The 24,644-nt window shown below is 37.6% G+C and overlaps 1 protein-coding gene across 16 annotated transcripts in view; it reads left to right on the plus strand.

The window, feature by feature from the left end:
• Positions 1-597: 597 nt before the first annotated feature.
• LOC143039867 (mesoderm induction early response protein 1) overlaps positions 598-24,644 on the plus strand; it is a 120,959-nt gene continuing 96,912 nt past the window's right edge. For 9 of the 16 annotated variants that reach the window (XM_076210139.1, XM_076210141.1, XM_076210140.1 and 6 more), the window contains exons 1-2: positions 5,764-5,808; positions 22,714-22,971. In XM_076210139.1, the coding sequence (XP_076066254.1) occupies positions 5,773-5,808; positions 22,714-22,971 (294 nt within the window). In that variant the 5' untranslated portion in view covers positions 5,764-5,772. Of the gene's footprint in view, positions 702-877; positions 1,017-5,763; positions 5,809-22,121; positions 22,203-22,713; positions 22,972-24,644 lie in introns of those variants that run through there. The other 7 variants (XM_076210144.1, XM_076210146.1, XM_076210145.1 and 4 more) reach the window with 7 other exon arrangements.

Here is a 24,644-nt window from a genome sequence, read left to right on the forward strand (position 1 = left end):
CTTATCCAAAATTATCCTCATCCATTGTTGTACGTGATCGCAAATATGATTCAATCATTGGGTGTGTATCAAAAGACTAAAATTTTATGGCACTTCTACTAAGTCATTGATTATGGATGTGGTACTCCAAAGGTTATCTATCTTCCTTTTACGTTTACCACTAAGGCCCACTTCTTATCATACTTATGGCTGAGGAAAAAGTTATAGGCTTATACATTCATTTGACCATACATTTCAAATATTAGTAGTTGTTAGACGTAAGCCATATCTGAACTTTTCTGATTGCTTCCTTTTAATTGCAGTTGCGTGCCCCATTTGCTTTTTAGTGAGTTCGAATCCCGCACTTCTCTCCGATTCCCAGCAGTGTACCTGCCCCAATAGTCCAAGTACGCATAAGTGACGACTTCGGACACAGTTACGCACACCCTGACGTAGGGTACTCACCACCACCTAGGTATGCAAAGAGAAACTCCACTAGATGCATGTTTAGCTGTCACTTTGAAATTCATTAGAAGGAAATACCATCGTATTCCTATCCGGTAAAGAATATTTTTGCATCTCCCGCTAAAATAACACGATTGGTTGGAAGACGACCAATGAGAATATTCGTTATGATTTCAACCCTCTCTCGTCCAATCAGAAACTTGCTCTCATGAAACGCCTTCGTTCGGCGTCCCTCCGAAGAAAGGAACATGGCGGACGTGAGTATCCCACAATTTTGATTACAGTACATATTTCACCACTAATGGTGAGTTATCGGAATTTTCACAGAGGTTATAATATCCCTTTGATATTCTGTCCACTTCATCTTGGATAAGAAGAAGCCCAAATAAAAGAAATTACATTCAGTTATTGTTATTTGGTTTGTTTACAAATGAGTTCAGCTCAGGGATGTCAGCGCGGGTTCGTGACAAACTTCTTGTTGATAAATACGGGAGGCCCTTCAGCGTATACCATCCGCTGCCACCCATCAATGACTTCTGACGTCGTCTTGTGCCATGCAGTAGCCTGATTAGGTAGAGTGCTAAAATAACTTCCCCAAATAAGCCAGTGCAGTCGAGTAGTATCAAGGTTTTGATGTGATTCTGATGTAGAATCTGTGACTGTAATTGGCAATTAGGCTTGTTTATGATTAGCCTCTTTGTTTATAGTCTTCAGAAAAGGCTTGGAATTATTTGAATGTTATTAATGATTAGTTATATTTATTATTAACTGGTAAAAAGTAAGTTATTTTCATTGTGGTAGGTTGATTGAGAGAACTGGGAGATCAGAGGTCTAAAGACTAAAGTAACCTGGTCAGTTTTTATTGTGCTTTCAGTGTAGTGAAAGGTAGTGGTAGTCCAAATTGTAAAAATCCTTCGAGTAGAAGGTAAGCCCTCCCATATTTTTCATAGTGATATTGAATTATAAGTACTTGTGTGATCATACATTAGTTTTGTGATTGTGAGGTAAATATTGATGGAAATGTGGAAAGTATATTGGAAATTGTATGTGAGAATTTTTTTTTCTGGACCACATAAACAAAATAAAACCAAGTGGGGCTTGATTTTTTAGTTTGGTTATTAATACTATACACACATATATATATTATGTACACATAATATATAAAATTGTATATATATATATCACTTGTGGGAAATTAACACATTTGACTGTAAACCACTACTAGAACCACAGTTAAAAAAAAAAAAAAAGTTGAGTAAGCTAGTCTACATATTTCAACTGCTAACTGCAATCCTCTGCAGAAGTACAAAGTGGGATGAGGATGCGGTATTTTTTTAGAAGCGCGCTCCTACACAGTGTAGCATTAGAAAAATGAATATTAATTTTGTTAATTATAATACATCAATGTAATAAATAATTTTCTTTGTGGAAATCAATGTCGGAAAACATTGCTAAAACCTATACAGAAATGAATGAAGTCGCTTTGACCCCTTTAGATGCCATCTTTGTTTTGATAGATTCGGAGATCAGAGACAATGATGACGACCCTGATGACCTCTAGAATTATGGGTACCATATTACTAAATGCAGGTTAGGTTAGAATAGATGAATTTATCACTATTTTCTTCAGCCTCTGCCCTTATCAAAACAAAGATGGCATCTCAAGTAACTAAAACGGCTATGTTTGTTTGTTTACAGCTTTTAGCAACCTTTTCTGTTATTAATTTCTGCCAAGAATAACATATTACATTGGTGTATTATAATTTACAAAATCATTACAAAAATTTATATTGCTATAGTGTGTAGGTGTGCATTTCTAAAAAATTACCAAGGATATCTTTAAATAGCAACCTCTTACAACAGAAAAGGAACTAGGGAAGGAGTAAATACCACTACCCTCATTCTATTGACCTGAGGTTGGGTCAGGGGAAAGGTAACTATTAACAAATCATTTTGTAATGGGCAATCCTGAGAATGTCTGGGGTCCATTGACCTAGAGAAATGTTCATGGTGAGAAGATGATATAATAAAGGGGCATTCAGATCAACAAGTGCCTAACACCCTCATCGCACCAATTTTGTTTATGGGTAGTTTTAGGGCTCTAAATACAGTTCTGAAATTTTAAGACCAATCTAAATAATAATTTGGGAGATATGATTTCAGATATTTTGAGGTCATATGAAAGGTCACTAACATTTGGTGACCAATAACTAGGATGATAAAAGTCATAGTTATATACATGCATATATATGTATATATATATATATATATATATATATATATATATATATATATATATATATATATATATATATTGAGGAATGGACGACAAAATGAGTGGCAGGGTGGTGAGATAAACACCGAGAACCGTTGAAGTTTTATTTACTGACGTTTCGCTCTTACAGAGCTTCTTCAGAGTGTACAAACATAATCGGGAAATCAACAATTATATATCTTACATCATTCCGCGTTCCTTCCTTAACCCACCCCCTCCCTCCCTCTCGTACCCTTCAGCTCCTGTAAGAACATCCAGCCGGACATTTTGGACAGCTTAAGCTGTCCAAAATGTCTGGCTGGATGATCTTACAGGAGCTGAAGGGTACGAGAGGGAGGGAGGGGGTGGGTTAAGGAAGGAACGCGGAATGATGTAAGATATATAATTGTTGATTTCCCGATTATGTTTGTACACTCTGAAGAAGCTCTGTTAAGAGCGAAACGTCAGTAAATAAAACTTCAACGGTTCTCGGTGTTTATCTCACCACCCTGCCACTCATATATATATATATATATATATATATATATATATATATGTATTTAGAATAGGAAAAAGATAAGGAATCCAAATGTCTAGGTTGAAAAATGTTAAAAAATCTCACTTAAGCAAAAATTTCAGGTCAAGATTTGACCTTTGGGATATCAAAATTTAACAAATTTTATAGATGAGAAAAATGAATGCATAAACTTTGGCTATTAGAATCAGTCAAAAAAAAGTTTGTTTATGGTAGTATTTTTTATATAACACATAAGTGAGCACCACATTTATATATTGTCCATCAACTGTACATACATCTGACTCATAGACTCTTCTAACTAAATCTTTGTGCTCTTGTGATACCACTTCTCCCTTGCTCATGATTGGAATCTTTGGAAGGATTCCAAATTCTGATTTTAGTAAACAGCTTTTTCTCACCATATATGTTGTAGTTTGAGAAAAAAAAAAAAGTGGTTTCTTTAAGTGTGTATGGGGAGAGTCAATATTTGTAGTTTGTGGTTATGACAATTGCTGTCCAGGAATGACTATTTTAATTCAATCATTAATGTTTGTGGATCTTACTCAGATTGTCTTTCAGGTTTTGAAGCCTCACTTTCTGTCTCTGTATTAACCCCTTTAGTACGATGCCTATGTAGGCATCATGAGGAATGATTGGGTATATGAGGATGCCAGTGTCATCGTCTTGATTATATTTATTTTGTAATTGTAACTGAGTGACCCATATATTCTGTGAACTACCTTGATCATATTTTCTGTGGTTATTAACATTCAGAGTGAAAGAGAATAAGTAATACAGCTGTAACTTTATATTTTATAATGCGAGTTTTGTGATGCATCATCGTAAATCAGGCAGGTGATACTACCCATGAGAAATTGACTCATATTGAAGAGGTTAATATGAACACCATAGCTGACCTCTAGGCTCTCCTTCAAGCATTTTTTGGCATCTGATAGCTTACCACGAGCTCTGCTCTTCTCCTGGCTCAATGACAACCCTTCTGAAAAGAAATAAAGAATTCATACATTTACATTAATATATAAAATAAAATTTGATAAAAGATGTCATAGTTGTCATTACAATATGATTTAATTGTTTTGAAATTCTAAAGATAAATGGATACCTCATAAGGAATATTTATTCTCTCTCTCTCTCTCTCTCTCTCTCTCTCTCTCTCTCTCTCTCTCTCTCTCTCTCTCTCTCTCTCTCTCTCTCTCTCTCTATGTGTGTGTGTGTGTACATATAATATACACATATATGTATGTGTATATATATTATATATATATATATGTGTATATATATGTATGTGTGTGTGTGTACATATAATATACACATGTATGTGTATATGTATATATATATATAATATATGTATATGTATATATATATATATGTATATATATATAATATATATATATATATGTATATATACACATATATATGTATATGTATATTTGTATGTGTGTGTATATGTGTATATATATGTATGTATGTATATATGTATATATATATGTGTGTATATATATATATAATATATATATATAATATATATATATATATATATATATATAATATGTATGTATGTATTTATATATGTATAGCAACGTGTTGCCAAAATCGCCAGACAGTTTGGCACGCATGAATTGACAAACAATTTGTAAATACATGGTGTTCACTTAAGTTAATTACATGAAAATGACCAAGATAAACAACTTTTATATGGCTGTTAATAATAGCCTAAAGATGTGCTTTTATTTTCTTAATAAAATAAAGGTAATTAATTAGATTAGAAGCTTAAGTGTGAAAAATATGTACAGTTGATGAAAAGTGTATAAATATGGCACTCACCTATATATTAATTATATGAAAAATACTAGCATAAACAAATTTTTATTGACTGATTCTAATACAGCTTATGCCTTCGTTATTTTCATCTATAATTTTTTTTAAATTTTGATATCCCAAGGGTCAAATCTTGACTTAAAAATTTTGCCAAAGTGGGAATTTTTAATTTTTCAACCTAGAGTTCTAAAACTGATATTTGGATTCCTTGTCTTTTTCTAAGTATATATACATTTGTATAACTGATTTTTATCACCCTAGTTATTGGTCACCAAGTGTTAGTGACCTGTCATATGACCTCAAAATATCTGGTCATATCTCCTGAACAGTTGTTCAGATTGACCATTAATTTTCAGATATGTGTTTAGAGCCCTAATACTACTATAAACCAAATTTCAGTATGTCAGAGATGAGGGTGTTAATTTGAATTTTTTTGTCAATCTCACAGAGAATGCCCCTAATGTGGATTCCAGCATTTTCCTTCTGAACCCACAATCAGATTTATCAACAAGTTCAGATTTGTCCCAGTCCATCCAGTGATTTAAATTGTTCATGTATTGGAACACGGTTGAGCTTTCTTGACCATACCTAATTGACCTTTTGTGCTCAATCAACCTTGTCCATAGGTCCCTCCCCAAATGACTGATGTATGCTAAGTTACAAAATCTTTACACAGAAGGTAGTAAATCCCTGGGCTATGATCTTCTTTCAACCTCTGATGAACATGAACAACTCTTTTATTAATAGGATTTGGGTAATTATGAATTAAATTTACTTTATCTTTGAGAAGAAATTTCGACAAATGACTAATCTACTCTGAAAAGGGAACAACAAGGGTATTTTTAACATATTAGGTTTGGTGGAAGGGAGAATGAAAAAGCTAGTTCTGGCTTGGCTGAGGGCTTTATCCAGGAACCACAGAGGGTAATCTAATTTAGTTAATTGGGACCAGGTGGAAATTAACTCGTGTTCTAAAAATTGGGGGCTACAGATCCTGAAAGCTCTGAGAAAAAGACCCGAAGCTATGCTCCTTTTAATATGGTCTGGGTGATTATTATTATTATTATTTTTTATTTATTTATTTATTTTTTCTTAACCACTTCAGTACAATGCTGCACATGTAGGTGACATGAGTTGCAAGTGTTGGATTATCGTGCATTTGGCAGCTGGGGCTGAGGTGTGAGTTGGTGGTTCCAGATCGTGGACGTATGCATATTATTTTTCTTTTCCTTTTTTTCCCATATAGATAGAGGGAAATATATAATTATATGGACACTTGTGATCATGCTCCACCCTCATTTTATGCACTATTTATTTTTTGACGTAGAGTGTTTACTATGAACGGGCTTAGTCATGTTTTCTGTGGTTTGTTGACCACAACTGGTGAAAGAGACCAAGGAAACTGCCTATCTCTCTTCCTTTACAATAGAGAAAATGTGTGTGTGTGTGTATTTTACCTAGTTGTATTATATGGGAAGGGAGCTATGCTCATGGTGACCTGTCTTTGTATCTTTCAGCATCAAGATTTTTTTCTTAAAATCTTGAATAGTGTTTGCACACACTGTTTCTTTATCTAAATTATTCCAGGTATCCATTGTTCTGTGTGGGAAGCTTTTTTTTTTTTTTTTTTTTTTCTCCAGATCTCTTCTATAGTTATCCATTTTGAGTTTCTTTTCATGTCCTCTTGTTTTTCCATTGTCCTATTTTAGTATATCATTCCTATCTAGGATTTCCATTCCTTTCATGATTCTATAGATAGTCAGCAGATCTCCTCTTTCTCTTCTTTGTTCCAGAACTGGTAATTCTAATTTGGACAATCTTTGTTCGTATGTTAATTTGGAAAGAGTTGCTGCCAGTTTTGTCATTGCTCTTTGTATTCTTTCTAATTTCCTTATATTCTTTTTAGTACTGGGTGTCCATAGTGTTGCTGCGTACTCCAGTTTTGGTCTTATTAGTATAATTAATATTTTCTTACATACATATGTGTATGTATGTAATATTTTCTTAATCATTTTCTCATCCAAGTGTCAAATGCCACTTTCAATGACCTTCATTGGTGTGTGCTCTCCCTCCATTGCCAAGAGTCAGTCAGTCTGTCTCTTTTTCTCAAGAAATTGTAGTTCAGTGAACTATGGTGTTTTACGTCTTCACTGTGATAACAAAAGACAACCGTCGTAGCTGACGGAAGACTTTTGTACTCTACAACTCTCATGATACAGGACCTTCCCCTCCACCAACTTCCCTTACCCTGACCCGGGTTTGACCTAGGTCTTCCTAAGGGAAGTTGAGCACTCTACCCCTGAGCTATGCCAGCTACCCAATGGATATAGTTGAAAACCTAATCAAAACTTTCTTGTCTTTCAACTCTCTTGTGTATTTTTTCTGTCCCGCTCTTCTTTCCATTCGTTTTCTTGTTTTATTGTTTCACTTTTTATGAAATATAGATAGGAAAAAAGTGGAGGAAGAAGAGGCTGAAAGCAAGGGCAGCAAAAGGGAAAGAGCAAACAAGAAAAAGAGAAAGGTGGAAGGACATACAATGAATGAGAGTAAGGTGGAGATGGGAAGGGTGGGATAGGTCAGTCGGGGGTAGTGATGGGGCATGTGTGGCGAAATGTGAGTTTTTTTCTTATGTGCGTTTGGTAAGGGGGTGGAGAGAATGAGCATTAATTCCCCCCTTTTTTTTTATATACATATATAGTAACCTTGGAGGCCTACTTCCCTCCTGCCTTTGTTTAGAGTTTGCATTTTTTTTTTTTATTAGACGTTTTAGTCCATCCTGCTTCTCTTCATTATACCATCAATCCATTTTTGAAAAAAAAAAAAAATTGAGGAAAACCTAGTATTCAAAATTAGCAAAATGATATGCCATATTGCAGACAACTTAACCCCTTCCATACGGTGCCGCACACGTAGGCGTCATGGACTTAGATCTCGGTGGCAGCAGCCAATGCCAGCCGTACGACGTGTCGTAATAATACTCGCATCATAAAATATAGTCACCGCTTATATCGATCGTTCTCTCTTCACCCGTGAATTTTGATAACCATAGAAAATGCGATTACAAAAGAATTAGAAAGAATGTCATTATGGAGGGGCGACTACAATAAATATAATCAAAACGCCGATATGGCAGCCTCGCGAATACACTCGCTCCCCATGACGCCTACGTGTGCGGCACCGTATGGAAGGGGTTAATGGCTAGAAATCATTGAAACACTGAGATGGGCACGATGGCAATTTTCTCTTGTGACATACCTGTACACCTTTGCAAGTCCAAACATGTTAAAAGTTGCCAGATGAGGATGATTCAAAGTAATGTGCACGTGTATTTACCTAGTTGTATAAAACAGGGAAGGGAGCTATGCTCGTAGTGACCCATCTTTGTATCTTTCAATATCTAGTTTATTCTTAAATTCTTGTATGGTTATTGCACATGCTGCGGTTTCGTGCAACTTGTTCCAGACATCCACCACTCTGTGTGGAAAACTATACACACACACACACACATGCACTCACACAAAAACAATACATGAATTTAAAAACAGTTTAGATAAAATGAGATATGAAGATGGGACACCACGAGCATAGCTCCCCTTCCCGTAAAATACAACTAGGTAAATACACACACACACACTTCAACGAACGGACGGCTTAGAAGAAAATTGAAGTTTCGTGGATACCAACGCAAAGAGAAGTGCCTATTGTTTTTTCTGGGTGGGGGGTAAATTGCTGGTGGGGTAGTGGGAAAGTAGGGAAAGAGGAGAAGGGGAGGGATTGCTGAGGGAAATGGAAGGAAATGAGGAAGGAGAGGACTTGGCCCAGGCAGACAGGCGAAAGGTAAACAAACGGCCCCCCGACCAGCTGAGCGACGATGAAATGTATAATAAAAATGTAAAGATTAGAAGTATAGATAAGAGCAATACAGTAGAAAGTGATGAGAATATTTTCCAGGGATTTAAAGAGGGTGGGGGGACACCACAAGACTAGAAGAGGTCGATAAGATCGAGGACTTGAAGCGTAGGTTCGGTCATGTTAACAACATTGTGCAGAGAGTTGAAAAATTAGAAGAACTAGAGAAGGCGAAAAAAAAACTTAACTAAGGAAAGTGAAGAATTAAAAAAACAGTTAAAAGAAGAGAATAAAGTCTTAAAGGAGAATAATAAGGAGAACAAGGAGGGTTGGAAAAAAATCAGACAGCAAATGAATGAACAAACTGAAAACTCAGTTATTAAAGTGATGAGACAGACGGAGAATATAGTAAGAGACTTAGCAGACAGAAAGAAATGTATAATTATATTAGGAATGGAAGAGAAACATAACCCAGATAGAACCACAAGAATCAAAGAGGAAAATGAAAAAGTAAGAAATTTACTAGAATTAGTTCAGGAAGATGAACCAGAAATAATGAAACAAATCGAAGAGAAATTCAGGCTCGGGAAATATAGTACAGACAAGACCAGACCAATTAAGATTAAATTCAGGTCACAAACTACGGCTGAGAATATCTTATCCAAAACAGGGAAACTAGCAACAAGTGAACAATATAAAAAGGTATGGATAAAAAGGGAAATGAATAAAGAGGAAAGAGAGGAAGAAAAACAGAAAAGACTTGAAGCTAAGGAAAAAAACGAGATAAGAACGGAGTCAGAAAAAGAGAGATTCTATTAGAGAGTAGTGAATATGAAACTAAAGAAAGTCGACATACAAGAGAAAAACAAAAGGGAAACAGAGAACACAATGGAAGTGGCAGAAAACTAAGAGTGTCTTACACAAATATAGATGGATTAATAACAGGATTGAATGAGCTGAATGATTATTTGAAAGAAAAAGAACTGGCAGAGATAATGGGAATTGTAGAAACAAAATTAGAAAAAGAACCAGATATAATGGGAATTGTAGAAACAAAATTAAAAGGTCCACTACCACCCAACAGTGTAGGACATGATGCATATAATTATTGGATTAGAAACAGAGTGAAAAAGGAAGGGGGTGGAGTTATGTTCCTGACTAAGAAGGATATAAACGTGAAGTGTGTCACATATGGAAAGAATACAGTAGAGATGATAATGATGGAAGTAGAAGACAGAGATAAGAAGAGCAGAAAGTTTGTGATAAATTATGTGCCCCCGAAAACAGCCTCATGGGAAGAGAGTGAACATAAAAGTATGTTAGAGGACACAAAGATAACATTAAACAAGATAATGGAAGAGGGAGGAAAAATAGTTATGATGGGCGACTTTAATTGCAAAGAAATCTGCTGGGAAGAAATGACAGTAAAGGGTGGAGACGGCTCATGGGGAAACGCTCTACTTGAGATGGTTACTGACCATACAATGACACAATGGATACAGGAGAACACTAGGTATAGAAATGAAGAAGAGCCATCGAGACTAGACCTAATACTTACATCCGAACCTAGAATAGTGGACAAAATTGAATATAAAACACCAATAAGTAAAAGTGACCACATATTGATTGAACTGGAACTTAATGAAGAAAAATATATGAAAAGAAATGAACAATATAGAAAAGGAAGAATGATGTATGAAAAAACAAACTTTGATAAAATAAGAGAATTCTTTCAAAAGGAAAACTGGGAAGAAATATACAAAGAAGAAACAACAGTAGAAGAGAAATGGAATATTTTGACAAAAATTTACAAAAAAAGGAGTGGAAAAGTATGTCCCAAGACAAAAACAAGAAAAAGAATATGTAAAATGCTGGTACAACAAAAGTTGTAGGGAGTTAAAAGACAAGAGAGACAAAGCCTGGACCAGATGGAAAAAAGACAGAAGACCTGAAAAATGGAAAATATATACCTGTTATAGAAATGAATATGTACAAACGTGCAGAGAGGAAAAGAGAAAATATGAAAAAGATATCATAGAAAAGTGTAAAGATCAACCAAAACTATTCTACAGATTTGTAAACAATAAACTGAAAAACAAACAAGACTTGGAGAAATTAAGACAAGAGGGAGTTGAATACAATGAGGAAATGGAAATGGCGGAAATTATGAACAAACATTTTAAATCAGTGTTTACAAGGGAGAACATACAACCTGAAGAGAACGAATGGAAAGAGAAAGTCCCCCCTATGGAAGAAATAGAAGTAACAAAGAATGAAATATTAACACACTTGAGTAATCTTGATGTCAGAAAATCGCATGGACCAGATGAAATAGCAAACTGGATACTGAAAGAATGCAGGAATGAACTGGCAGACAAAATACATAGCATACTAAATAGTTCCTTGAAAGAAGGAAAAGTTCCAGAAGATTGGAAAAAAGCAAATATAGTACCTATATATAAAGGAGGAAATAAAGAAGAACCTACCAACTATAGACCAGTCTCTCTAACAAGTACAATAGCAAAAATTTGTGAAAGAATTATCAAAAGTAGATGGGTAAAATATTTAGAAAAAAAACAGTGTTAAATCCAAGGCAATTTGGATTCAGACAAGGACGATCATGCGTCACCAATTTAATATGTTTCTATTCAAGGCTAATAGATATAATACAAGAAAGAGATGGATGGGCGGACTGTGCATTTTTAGACCTAAAGAAAGCTTTTGACAAAGTACCACATAAGAAGTTGCTTAAGAAATTAGAAACTGAAGGAGGAATACAGGGCAAACTACTAAATTGGATGGAAGACTTTTTGCAAGAAAGAAAAATGAGAGTAGTGATAAGAAACCAGCACTCAAAATGGGATGAAGTAATAAGCGGTGTTCCGCAGGGAACAGTTCTGGCCCCAATAATGTTTGCTATATATATTAATGATATGGATGAAGGAATTGAAAGCTATATGAGCTTCTTTGCAGATGATGCAAAACTACTGAAAAGAGTGAAAACTGAAGAAGATTGTGAATCACTACAGAGAGATCTAAATATAGTACAGGAATGGAGTAGGAAGTGGGAGATGGAGTTCAATACAAAAAAGTGTAGTATAATGGAATTTGGAAAAAGCAAAAACAGAATAACAGGAGCATATAAATTGGGAGAAGAAGGAATAAAAAAAAGTAGAAAATGAGAAGGACCTGGGAGTCATTGTTATGAATAATATGTCACCTGAGAAACATATAAATAAGATTTTTGGAGAAACTTATAATTTAATAAGAACAATCAAAGTTGCATTTACATACCTGGATGAAGAAATGGTGAAGAAAATCCTAATCACCCTGATAAGACCAAGATTGGAATATGCAGCAACAATATGGTCACCAAGTACAAAAAAATGTATAAAAAAAACTTGAAAGAATACAAAGAGCAATTACAAAATTGGCACCAACACTCTCAAAACTATCATATGAAGAGAGACTAGAAAAACTTGAACTACAGACACTAGAGCAAAGAAGAGAGAGAGGAGATTTGATAGCTATTTACAGAATCATGAAAGGCATAGAAATTACTGATAGAGAGAATCTGATAAAATGGGATGACAGAAATACAAGAGGACACGGAAAGAAAATAAAAAAGACAGCTATAGAAGAGATTTGAAAAAGAACAGCTTTCCTCACAGAGTAATAGACAGTTGGAACAAGTTAGATGAGAAAGTGGTGTGTGCAAAAACAATACATGAATTTAAAAATAGTTTAGATAAAATGAGATATGAAGACGGGACACCACGAGCATAGCTCCCCTTCCCGTAAAATACAACTAGGTAAATACACACACACACACATATATATATATATATTTCAGATCTATAACTAACCTTTTTGAGCTTCTTTTCATTTCCTCTTGTTCTTCTTTTATCTCACTTCAATAAGTCTTCTCTGTCAAGGATTTCTATGCCTTTCATGATTCTATAAATGGCCAATAGGTCTCCTCTTTCTCTTCTTTGTCCCAAGATTGTTAGTTTCAGTTTAGGCAATCTTTGTATGTCAGTTTTGAAAATGTAGGCGCCATCTTTGTCATTGCTCTTTGGATTCTTTCTAATTTCTTTATTTTCTTTTTTGTGCTGGGTGTCCATAGTGTGACTAATGTTTCTTCTTCCTCTTCTTCTTCTTCTCCTCCTCCTTCTCCTTTTCTTTTTCTTCTTCTTCTTCTCTTCTTCTTTTCTTCTTCCTCCTCCTCCTCCTCCTCCTCCTCCTCCTCCTAGCACTACCACTCGTACTACCTTTTCCCCTCCTCATGCCCCTGCCACACCTCTTCCTTTCACCATCAACTTTCCCCTCCGTACTCCCTTCTCTCTTCTCTCTTCTCCCCTCTCCCCTCTCCCCTCTCCCTGCTCCCTACTCTTCGTACTCCTCCTTCCCTTTTCTATTCTTCCTCATCACCTCCTCCTCCTCCTCCTCCAGCCTCCTTCTCCTCCTCCAGCCGCCTTCTCCTTGTCTCCTTCCACTTCCCTAATCCCCCATACCTTCCTGCTCTCCCCCATCACCACCAGTTCTATCACTCTTCTCTCTTCTTCCTCCTCATCCTCTCCCTCCACTTCCTTGTCCTCCTCTTTTTTTCTCCTCCTCCTCCTCCTTCTGTCTCCTCTCCCCATTCCCCGTCCCTGTTCTCATCTTGATCGTTTCTTATTATCTGCCTCCACCATCCCAATAATATCTAAAGCTGCCTCCTCCTCCTCCTCCTCCTCCTCCTCCTCCTCCTCCTCCTCCCATCCTTCCTTACTTCCCCATGGTACATTTTTTTCTCTCCATGTGCCATTTTATCTCCCAGGGGTTCCCTCTCCCTGCCACTCTCTTTCTCTCTCTCTCTCTCTCTCTCTCTCTCTCTCTCTCTCTCTCTCTCTCTCTCTCTCTCTCTCTCTCTCTCTCTCTCTCTCTCACTCACCTCTGTCTTTCTTCGTTGTGCCCTCCCCCCTCTCCTCTCTCTTCTGCACTTTCTCCCTCTTGACCTTTCCTCTTATCTTGTTTTCCTCCCACACCTGCCTGCCTACCCCCTCCTCCCTCTCTCCTGTCCCATCTTCCTTTTCTTGGCTCACTTCCCTTCCTCTTCTACTTCGTTTCCTGCTCTCAGCCCTTCCAGCCGTTCTCCCTCTTATTCTTAGTTCTTGGTCTCCTCCTTCTTGGCTTTTGCTAACTTTTCATTTATATTCCTCTGTTTATGGTCTTCGTCTTTAAGCAAAGCCTCCCTGCTCTTGTCAATCCCTGCTCTTTTGATGATGTGCCACTTGCCTCCCCCCACCTTCTCCCTTTATAGTGGTGTCTCATAAGTAACCCTTTTCCCTGGAGGAATCTCCCTCCCTAGGCAGAATGAAATATTTTGGCTGCTGCCATAATGAAATATGCATTGGCGTGAAGCCTAACCTGGCTAAAAGGGGAGGGTGGCTGGGTTGGTCAGTCACATCGCAACAGCAGTAGGAGTTGTCCAACCAACTAATGGACCATGGGAGAAGGCGGTGGCAGTGATGATGATGATGATGATGATGATGGTGTTCCTCTGGCTCCTGGATCAGATCACCTGCTGATGGTGGTGGTATCACTGGCAGTGAAAGAAAGCCATAGGATGACAAAAGTGATCAACACTGTTTTCATCCTCACTCCCCCCTCCCCCACCATTCCTTCCTCTATTCTTCCTTTTGCTTCCCTCCCTCTCCATTCTTCTCTTCTCACATGTTCTCTTCTTCCTATCCTCCCCCCCCTTCTTTTCTTGCTCCTTCCCTTCTCCACTCTTTCACTTCACCCCCTCCCTCTTTTCTCTCCTCTCAGTGTTCCCTTCATCCATGTTCTCGGTGTTCATAAATGTTCTCCCTTCTTCTCCTTCTCTCTCCTCCCTTTCTTCTCTGTTGATTTCATTTCACTCCCTTCTCTCCTCCCTTTCTTCTCTGTTGATTTCATTTCACTCCCTTCTCTCCTCCTCAGCCTGTGCATCTCCCTCCCTCCCTCTTGCCCGGTTACGCCTCTGTTCCTGTTTGTCTCTCTTTATCAGCCTCTTTTCCAACTCCAACACCTCCAGTACTTCCTCCTCCTCCTCCTTCCACTCCAGGTCTCCTCTTGCCTCTCCTGCCCCTTTTCTTTGAGCTTCTCTTTCTGTCCCTTTTCTTCCTCCCCCCATCTCGTCGTCCTCCCCTTTCTCCTCTTCCCCCTCTCCTCTTTCACTTTCCCTTTCCATTTCCCTCTCCCTCTCCCTCTCCTCCCCCAGCCCTCCCTCCTCTTCCATTTCCTCCTTCACCTCTTCCCCCTCTCCCCTCCTTGCTCTACCCTCCCCTCCTCACCTTACTACTACTACTACTATTCATTCAGCTCCTACTCCTCCTAGGTCTCCTCCTCCTCCTCCTCATACCCCCATTTCTTCCTGTTACCCCCTCTTCCACCTCTTGCCTGCTCCTGCCCATCTTACTCTCCACCTGTTCCTGTTCCTCCTCCCCTCCCACTCTTCTCCCTTCCCACTCCCCTCCCATTCACTCTTTCCCACCTATTCCCTCTACCCCTCCCATTCCCTCCTGTTCCCCACCCCCACGCGCTCTCCTCTTCCCTGCGTTCGTGGTGCCTTCTCTTTCTTCCAGTGTTTCTCCCTGGAGAGAGAGAGCTATAGGAGGGCCTGAGGTTCATTGCTGGCCAATGTTATGCTGTGGGTTTCCAGTCATTGAAAATTGAAACATTTTATTAGAATTTATTATTATCATCATCATTATTATGATGATGATGATGGATTAGTTTCTGGGCTTGATCTGGAGACCAGGTAGCAGCCCCTCAGGGCCACACCTAGTGCAAGTAGCGTTGGTGTTAATACTTTCTTCAGGACAGCAGTGAATACAATAAAATTAATTCTTTGGCGCCCTTCTTTCCACACTGACAGAGACACTGGCAGGCTGGGCATAGCACTAAGACAATAAAATCACTAAATCAAATTACCCTGGATGCAACCATCACATAAAGAACTGAGTACAGTACCTCATTTTACATCATAGTTGTATTATACAGGAAGGGGAGCTATGCTCATAGTGACCCGTCTTTGTATCTCACAATATCTGGTTTATTCTTAAATTCTTGTATGGTGTTTGCACACACTATTGTTTCATCCAATTTGTTCCAAACATCAACCATTCTATGTGGAAAACTCTTTTTCCCTCTAGATCTTTTCTCTCTCTCTCTCTCTATATATATATGTGTGTGTGTATATATGTATATATATATATATATGTGTGTATATATATATATATAAAATAAAAATATTCCTCCAAAAAAAACGCTGTGGAAGTTGGGGACAGGTGGTATTACGGTGACACTTTATCCTAAAAATATTCTTGAAAAAGCGCTTGGGTAAGTCGGGGTCAGGTGGTATTCTTCTCCTTCTTGTTCCTCTTCTCCTTCTTCTTCGCGTTCTTCTTCTTCCTCCTCACGTTCTTCCTCGTGTTCTTCGTGCTGGGGATCCCATGTTGGGGTTCCGCCCCGAGGCCGAGGCCGAAGGGGAAAACGAGGGATTAGAGCTACAATTGGATTTATAAATTATTTCAGGTTTGTTCCAATCTATGCGGTGATCCTTAGTTGATGTATAGATCCTTAGTTGATGTATGGATCCTTAGTTGATGTATGGATCAACTAAGGATCACTGCATAGATTGGAACAAACCTGAAATAATTTATAAATCCAATTGTAGCTTTAGGAGAAAGATAGTTGAATCTTTCTTCATTAAACACTTGCCAAATTTCAATACATCATAAGGGCAATGGTCACCTGATTGTATAACAACTTATGCTGTGAATATATTATTACCATTCCCGAATCCGCCCCACCTTGGACATGTGACTTGAGCCACCTCCCCTTGTTCCCACTTTGTACCTCTCTCACTGTATATATTCTTGTACATCTTACCTTGTATCTATCTGCTGAAGAGGACCACAGTGGGTAATTTAAAACATTTTACTAAATGTGCTACTACATATATATATATGTATATATATATATATATATATATATATGTATATTATATATATATATATTATATATATATGTATATATATATTATATATATAATATATATATATATATATATATATATGTGTGTGTGTATATATATGTGTGTATGTGTATATATATATGTGTGTATGTATATAATATATATATATATATATTTCTTTTCTTTACGGTATATTGAATTGTATGCAACATCAAATTGAGCTCTGATGAGTTTCCAATGAAGATTTTCAAATCTTCTGTTGGTCTCTCTAGCATGGAGAGTTAAAGAAAAAACTAGGTTGCTGATAGAAGCCATCTAATGGGTGGAACAGGATACAAGACATTTCTCTAATCGCAGTTAGCATTTCCAATTGTAACAAGAACAGAAAAATGGGTGATTATAAAGTCGGAAAGTAAACACTGGGAAAGATCACAAAGAGGTTGACTGTTACTCTGGTCTAAAACTGGGAAAGGATACGTTTGAATACTGGGGAAGGATACGTGGGAGGGGGAAATGTAGCCGCTGGGAAAGGACACTGTAGGTGACCGTTACTGTGGCCTGAGCATCCGTCGCGGCTGGAGTGACTGATCATGACAGGGCTGATTTGGGTCATAGGTGGGGCGTCTGGTTTGTTGGATTCTGAATGGTTTGAGGCTGGGAAGGATGGTGGTGGCTTCCTGCTTGGTATTCAGTATGGGCTGGCTGTATTTGATGTGGAGAGCCTCAAGGAGGGCAAGGCGGCACTTGTCACTTTCTCGGTCTAGAATTATGGTATTGTGCACTAAGATGGATCTGGTGATTGGGATGTTATGGGTCTCCTGGAGGTGCCGCTTAGGGCCTCCATTGTTGAGGTGGTATGTCAGCCATCTGGAAAGGCGAGTGGTAGTGAGTCCGATGTAGGAGTCTTGGGGCGTACAGTCCCCAAAAGGACACTTGAACTGGTACACCAGACTCACACACTTGATGTTGGATGGGCATGGGGAGCTGTTATTTTTCATAGAGAGGTCTTTAGTTCTCTTGTTCTTATAATAAATGGAAAGTTTTATGCAGTCCATCTCGTTGGTGGGGGTCACATTGCCCTTGATGGTATGAAGAAGTGTCTTTTCATCCTCCTTATAAGCACTCGGCATTTAGGCCTTATAGAACAAGGTAAAGGTGTTGCTTTCTTCTACAGGAGTCTGTTGCCCTTTGTACCACTTGCTCATAACAGTCCGCAGTACACATTGGCAGTCGCTGTTTGAGTGGCCATTATTGACTAAAAGCCACCTAAGGGGGCACACCAGTAAGACCATAGCACTGGGGTATTGCTCAACCTTCAGGACTCTCAGGGCCTGTAGGTGTGCCATACATGGCGGCACACACATGGGTTAGTAATACGTAATAAGAGTTTGATGGCCATTGATTTGAAAAAAGTTTGTCTCCTCTCCCCCTCTCCCCCTTCTCTCTCAATCTCACCTTCTCCCTCCCTCCCTCTTCCTCTCGCCCTCAGTCCCTCTCTCTCTCAGTCCCTCTCTCCCTCAGTCCCTCTCTCCCTAAATCTCTCTCCCAAAACTCCCTCCCTATGTCTCTCACTCACTCACTCTCATTCAGAGGTTTAGATATGCTCAGGGGCATCCACAGGAATTTTTGTAGGCTGAGGGGACAAAATTTAAGATATTATACATATATAGTTAAGTATAAAGTTATATCAAAATACTTCAAATTACAGTAATAAACAGTTGATACGTGTACATGGTATTTTATTCATTTTGCATTTTCCATGTAATTTTTTATTTGTTTTGTATTTTCCTTTTATTTTTTTTTTTCCCTCTCTCTCTCCATAAATTCCAGGGGGGTGGGGGGGTAAATGGTTCTCCTTGCCTCCTCCTGCAGATGCCCATGGATATGCTTGTAGTATTTCGCTGTGCAGGAGTAGATTTTTTGGCCCTTGTTGGTTGTGGTTGTGTAAAGTTATTTGATAGTTCTTCCTTATGATGATTGCCTTATTTCTTAGTAGCTTTTTAATTGCTGTTATCTTTTATTTCTTCTATGATTTATCATGGAATGATTGTGCTTTTCTTCCATATATGAGTGTTAAACAGGCAAGCTGATACTGAGCAATATAATCACAAGAAATACAATATGAACATTTAAGTTACATGATTTATTCCTTGTCCAAATGAAACGTTTAGATTGATAATTAAAGTAAGAAAAAAAAAATGTAATTTGAAATGGGTTATCATGTATTAAGTTGTTAAGTAACTGTTATATACTTTGTGGTTATTTAAATTATAAAGGTGTGTTATTTCAGTTGTGGCTGGCTAGATGCAAGATCTGACTAGAATTTTTAATGTAAACCAGGAATTCATCAGTGTTCATTACATTAAGCTTTTGATTGATGGTGTGTTACTAGATTATGAAATACTGTAGTTTGAATTTATAATGTATGTGATGTGTAGATGGAAAACAACAACAATGATTTCCCTTGCATGTGCAGGTCTGATTTCTTAACTTACATTTGAATACTTTCCTTCTTTCTCTATTCTTTTTTGTCTTAAGAACATAGAACATAAGAATGAAGGAGACTGCAAGAGACCATAAGGCCTACACTAGGTAGTTCCATGTCCATTACAACCTGTTATCCCCATCCATAAAGTTGTCAAACTGTTTTTTTAAAACAACTGATAGTTTCAGTGCTCACTACATGGTTACTAAGTCTATTCCATTTGTTGACCACCATATTAGTCAACCAATTCTTGCTTATTTCCTTTTTAATTCTAAATTTGTCAAATTTAAATCCATTATTGTGAGTCCTGCCCTGTTGTTTTAATATGATGACTTTGTTTGCTTCACCCTTGTTAGAGCCTTTGATCCACTTGAACACCTCTATTAGGTCACCCTGCACTCTTCGTCTTTCCAGAGAGTGTAAGCTAAGGTGCCTAAGCCTCTCCTCGTAATGTGAATATCTGAGCCCATGTATTATTTTGGTCATTCTCCTCTGTACTGATTCTAGTGAATTGATGCCCATTCTGTAGGACGGAGACCAAAACTGTACCACATAGCCAAGGATGAGTTTAACGCTAGATAGAGTTTGATAATTACCTCTGTACTTCTATTCGTAACTATCCTAGCAGTGAAACCTAATGCTCTATTAGCTTTATTCCTGTTTCCTGGATTTGAGGTCAGGACTCACTAGAACTCCCAAGTCTCTCATGTTCTCAGTTTTTCTAAAAACAGGTTACTTAAGCTTTGATGTGCCAGACAACTCTCTGGACTATAAATACAAGGAAAGCTCCATTCAAAACTCAGAGGGTTGCCAGAAACATTAGAATGTACATATTTATAGGGTTGCCAAAACATGGTATAATTGGGCTGTTGCCATATTTGCAAATAGAATGTTTGAAAAGTTGGTCACATTGGATGGGCAACACAATGAGAGGCGCTGGATTAGTTTGCTGATTCTATTGTAGTGAAGGCCTTCAGGTGTAGAAGTTCTAACCAGGTGTCTTGTGGACATCCTGTCAGCTTCTTTGTTCAATTAGAGGGTTTCATGTGGCTTGACCTGAGATGTGCTGAGCCTACTGTTTGCTAGGGGCGTCGACTGCAAAAGTTGGTGACTTGGGTCACCTGGACAGTCCCTGGAGAGTTGGGTAAAGACCTCCAAGTTCACTCTGGTAGCATGTTAATGCATGTGCACATGTGCACGCTAGGCATTGAAGAAAGATGACAGACACACTGAATATCGAAAATGGTAACAGTGAAAAATGATAACAATTGAATGGATTTTCATATGATTTGAAAACCTTGTGCACACATTTTTTTCTTTATGTGCACTAGTTGTACAACATGTGCGCTCACATGCGCACAGCTTAGAGGGAACGTTGCTCCTGACCTAATTAGGCATCCTATTTTAGTGTAAACTTACTAACATCACTATTAATCTCATTGTCCAAGTTGTTTATGTACATAATGAACAATAGGGGACCCAAAACCAAGGCCTGTGGAACTCCACTAGAAACACTCCCCCCATTTGGATTTTACACCATTTAGAGTGACTGCTGTTTTCTGTCTCAGATCTAGGCTCTAATCCATTCCAACACTTTTCCTCTTCTTTTTCATCTTTAGTATATGTTTGTCAACAAAACAAATGGCATGGGTCTGAGCAATTTAGGCAAATGGTGATTGACTATAAGTGAATTTTGTCTGTATTTATGGATTTATATAGTTGTGGGTGTAATTTGTGTTTTACCCACTTATAATTCAGGGCAAGAGCTCTACTTGTGGGATGTTTCTGTGTCTCCATTGGTCAACATTGATTTGAATTTGTTTATGTTATCCAACTGCACTGCTGCTTCCATGTTCTGTATATCAATGCCTCTGCATGAAAGCTTTGTGATTTTCTGACGTCAAGGGTTTTGATTTGGTTGCTGATTTCCTTCTGTGTTACAATTATTTCTTTCATTGAGGGGGATATCTCTCTCTCTATTTCCTCACAGTCAGGTGAGTTTTATATTGTGAATACTGATTTGAAGTGGTTGTTCATACTTTCAGCCATTTCCAGTTCTTCTGCATATTCATATTTACCCTGGAGGAGCTTTTCTATTTCTTGTTTATTCTTCAGTTTGCCATTTACATACCTGTAAAATAGTTTGGGTTCTTCTTTGCATTTTTCTATTATACACACTTATTTGTGCATGTGCACACAGGTCCATAGAGTGTATGCTAAGAGATGTTTGTATGTAAAGTATATGAACTGGGAAGAATATTTATATTAGAAGGAACAGTTGCACTTATGATGGTAGACATTGGATGAAATGATGATAATATACTTTCTATTTAACCACGTCAGTACAAAAACGCCTATGTAGGTATCATGAGGCACGAGAGGGTATACAATGATGCCAATGTCGGCGTCTTGATTATATATATATATATATATATATATATATATATATATATATTGTAGTTGTATGTGAATTACCCATGGATTTTGTGAACTGATTTGATCATGTTCTCTGTGTTTATTATTATGCGTAGTAAAAGAGAATGAGTAATACAGCATTGACTATATTTTATAATGTGAGTAGTGATGCAAATTACATATGGTAGCCATGCTGCACGCGAGAATTTGAGTCATACTGAAGTGGTTAAGGAAAATGGGATGATTTTTATAGATAGGACTTTGGTTACTAGAATTATGAGGAATGTACCATCTGAAGGTAGTTTTCTGGTTTCAGAATTAGTATGAGAATTGGTATTCTGGTAGAGGGCACAGTGGTACTTGAAAGTGTAGCACATAAAGAATAACAGGTAATCAGGTATGTGTAGATATAGTTTCTCTCTCTCTCTCTCTCTCTTTCTTTCTCTCTCTCTCTCTCTCTCTCTCTCTCTCTCTCTCTCTCTCTCTCTCTCTCTCTCTTTTTTTTCCCCCACCCCATGGTATTGCACAGAGGTACTGTTGTAACTCACAGTGGAAATTCCTGATCAGAAATTGAATTACCCAATGTGTTAGAATTAGGGTATATGAAAAAAATATATAATAGAATAGGAAGTCACAGTTGATTATTGATGATTAATTATCTTTAGAAAACCTATTTAAAAATAGAATTGTATTAATTTTAACTACGAAACAACTCATTTTCAGTTCTCTTCTATAGATGTGAATTTAGGAATAAATGCATAGCCTCCATTAATGCATCAGGAAATGTATTACTTTAAATTTGCTGAGAAAATTAATTTTTTTGTTTTGAGTATTTTTCAAGATCAGGGACTATTGATGAGAGCAGTTCACCAGGTACAAGTTATATACCTCCCATTTTTCTATTACAGATGGTAGGCCAATATCAAAATAAAGCGATGAGTCACTCGCAAGAGAAGTTTAGTCATGTAGAAAAAATGAGGCATTACAGGATGAGAATGAACAGTGATAAAAAAGAGGAAGTGAAAGAAAGAGATAAGGGACAAAAGGAAAGTATTAGAGGCACACAGTCTGTCACCATCACAAAAGTGTTGAATAGGAAAAGTGCAGAGCATGTGCAGAAACTCGGCAAGCCCAAACAAGTTCAAACCAGTGAACGGTTGCAACAGGTAAGCTTTCAACATCGGTATTGACCCCCTCAGTCTTTAAGAGGGTAAAGGAAAGTGATGAGTATCCTTCAAGATTACAAAAGAGCTCATTAATTCTGATTCTTGAAAGTACTCTGTATCGTTTGATCACTAAAAATTCCGAGAAAGCTTATGGATGACATAGGTTGCAACAATAAAAGGAAATTTTTGCATGTAATAATTTGATGCAAAGGATACAAGTTAGGGCATATTTTTCTGTGAGCTTTGGGCCTGATGCAGTCTGCACTGTTAGGTATTGCAGTTGTCATATATTTCAATTAACAACTGTTCAAGAAGTTTGATATAACTCCAATATTTTTAATGATATGAATGTCCCAGAAATTTTTAAGAATGAATATGTGTAAAGTGTGCATTAGTCCTTGCAGATTGTGTGTATAAATGTACGTATATATGTATGATGTAAAATTTATTTCCAATGCCCTTTTTCCTGTAAAAAAAAAGTTTTAATGATATATGACTGTGTAAATTGTATATTTGCACTTGAATGTGTGTGTCATCATTATCATCAGTGTAAAACATTTACTAGGAGTTGTGTCACTTCTCACACTGAGCCCATTCCCCATGATTTCACCAAGCCCTCATGAAACCATCTTTCCCATTCCAAGCAGCTTTTATAAGGATTGGTAGACTTGTTGTAGCCATGAGTCTTGTAGGCATTCTGTTTGTCTCCACTGGGGATTCTTTTGTGGAGATAGTTCTGAGTAGTTCAACAATAGGTAAATGTGTCTTATACACATATAGCCAGTGTTGACATCATAAATTGTACAGGTAACAGGCCTAGACTGAGTATCATGGAGCAGGTACTAGTTTGATGTAAAGTCAAACTAGCAGTAACCCATGATTCTTTAAAGACAAGGTTCAGGTCTTAGTTCTGAATGGATATCAGCAACACCATGTACTTCCTTTGAATCCATAACACCATAGGCCATGTCAGTCCTGTGATAGACATATTGCTATGAATTGCTTCTGTTAAGCACTATACTACCAAGGTTTGTGAAATTTTCCATGGCCTTATTACCTTTGTCACATGCATGGACAGACTGAACTGAGTCATCTTGGAAGTCCCTAAATTGGTTCCTGAGATTGGGAGTAATTGGTCTCATATCCATGTGCACTCACTGTAGGGCTGCAACCAGAACCTCTAAGGACTCTACAAATACACATCATCTACAAAGACAAGGCCAATGGCCACAGTGTTGAGAGTGAATGCTCTTCAAAACCACTAAGCAACAACTCTTTCTTGCGTGCAGTCCACACAGGTGTTGAAAAGTGCGATGATGAGGAAGCACATTCGCTTTCCTCCAGAATTAACAAAAAAGAAACTGGGCAGGTTTCTTTCACACTTGCTGGACCTGATCCCAGGTTACTCCATGATACACAGAATCAAACTGTATAAGGACATAGGGTGCTGAAGCTCATATTGGTGCTCCACAAGAACACAAAGTACTAGACTCAGCTCATCTGTTGACTGACTGGGTATAATTGGCCCTTTCTTCTAATTAGAGGGTGCATGCAATCAAATGTATCTTAAGTATAGTTGACCCATGGTTCTCTAACATCTCATAAATCGAACAAATCAGTTTTTGACCAATTTTTTATTTTTTTTATTTTTTGCTCTGGTAGTTGACCAAAAT

Source organism: Oratosquilla oratoria, chromosome 27 (genome assembly GCF_046742065.1).
Source record: "Oratosquilla oratoria isolate Oo_2021 chromosome 27, ASM4674206v1, whole genome shotgun sequence".
Taxonomy (NCBI): domain Eukaryota; kingdom Metazoa; phylum Arthropoda; class Malacostraca; order Stomatopoda; family Squillidae; genus Oratosquilla; species Oratosquilla oratoria.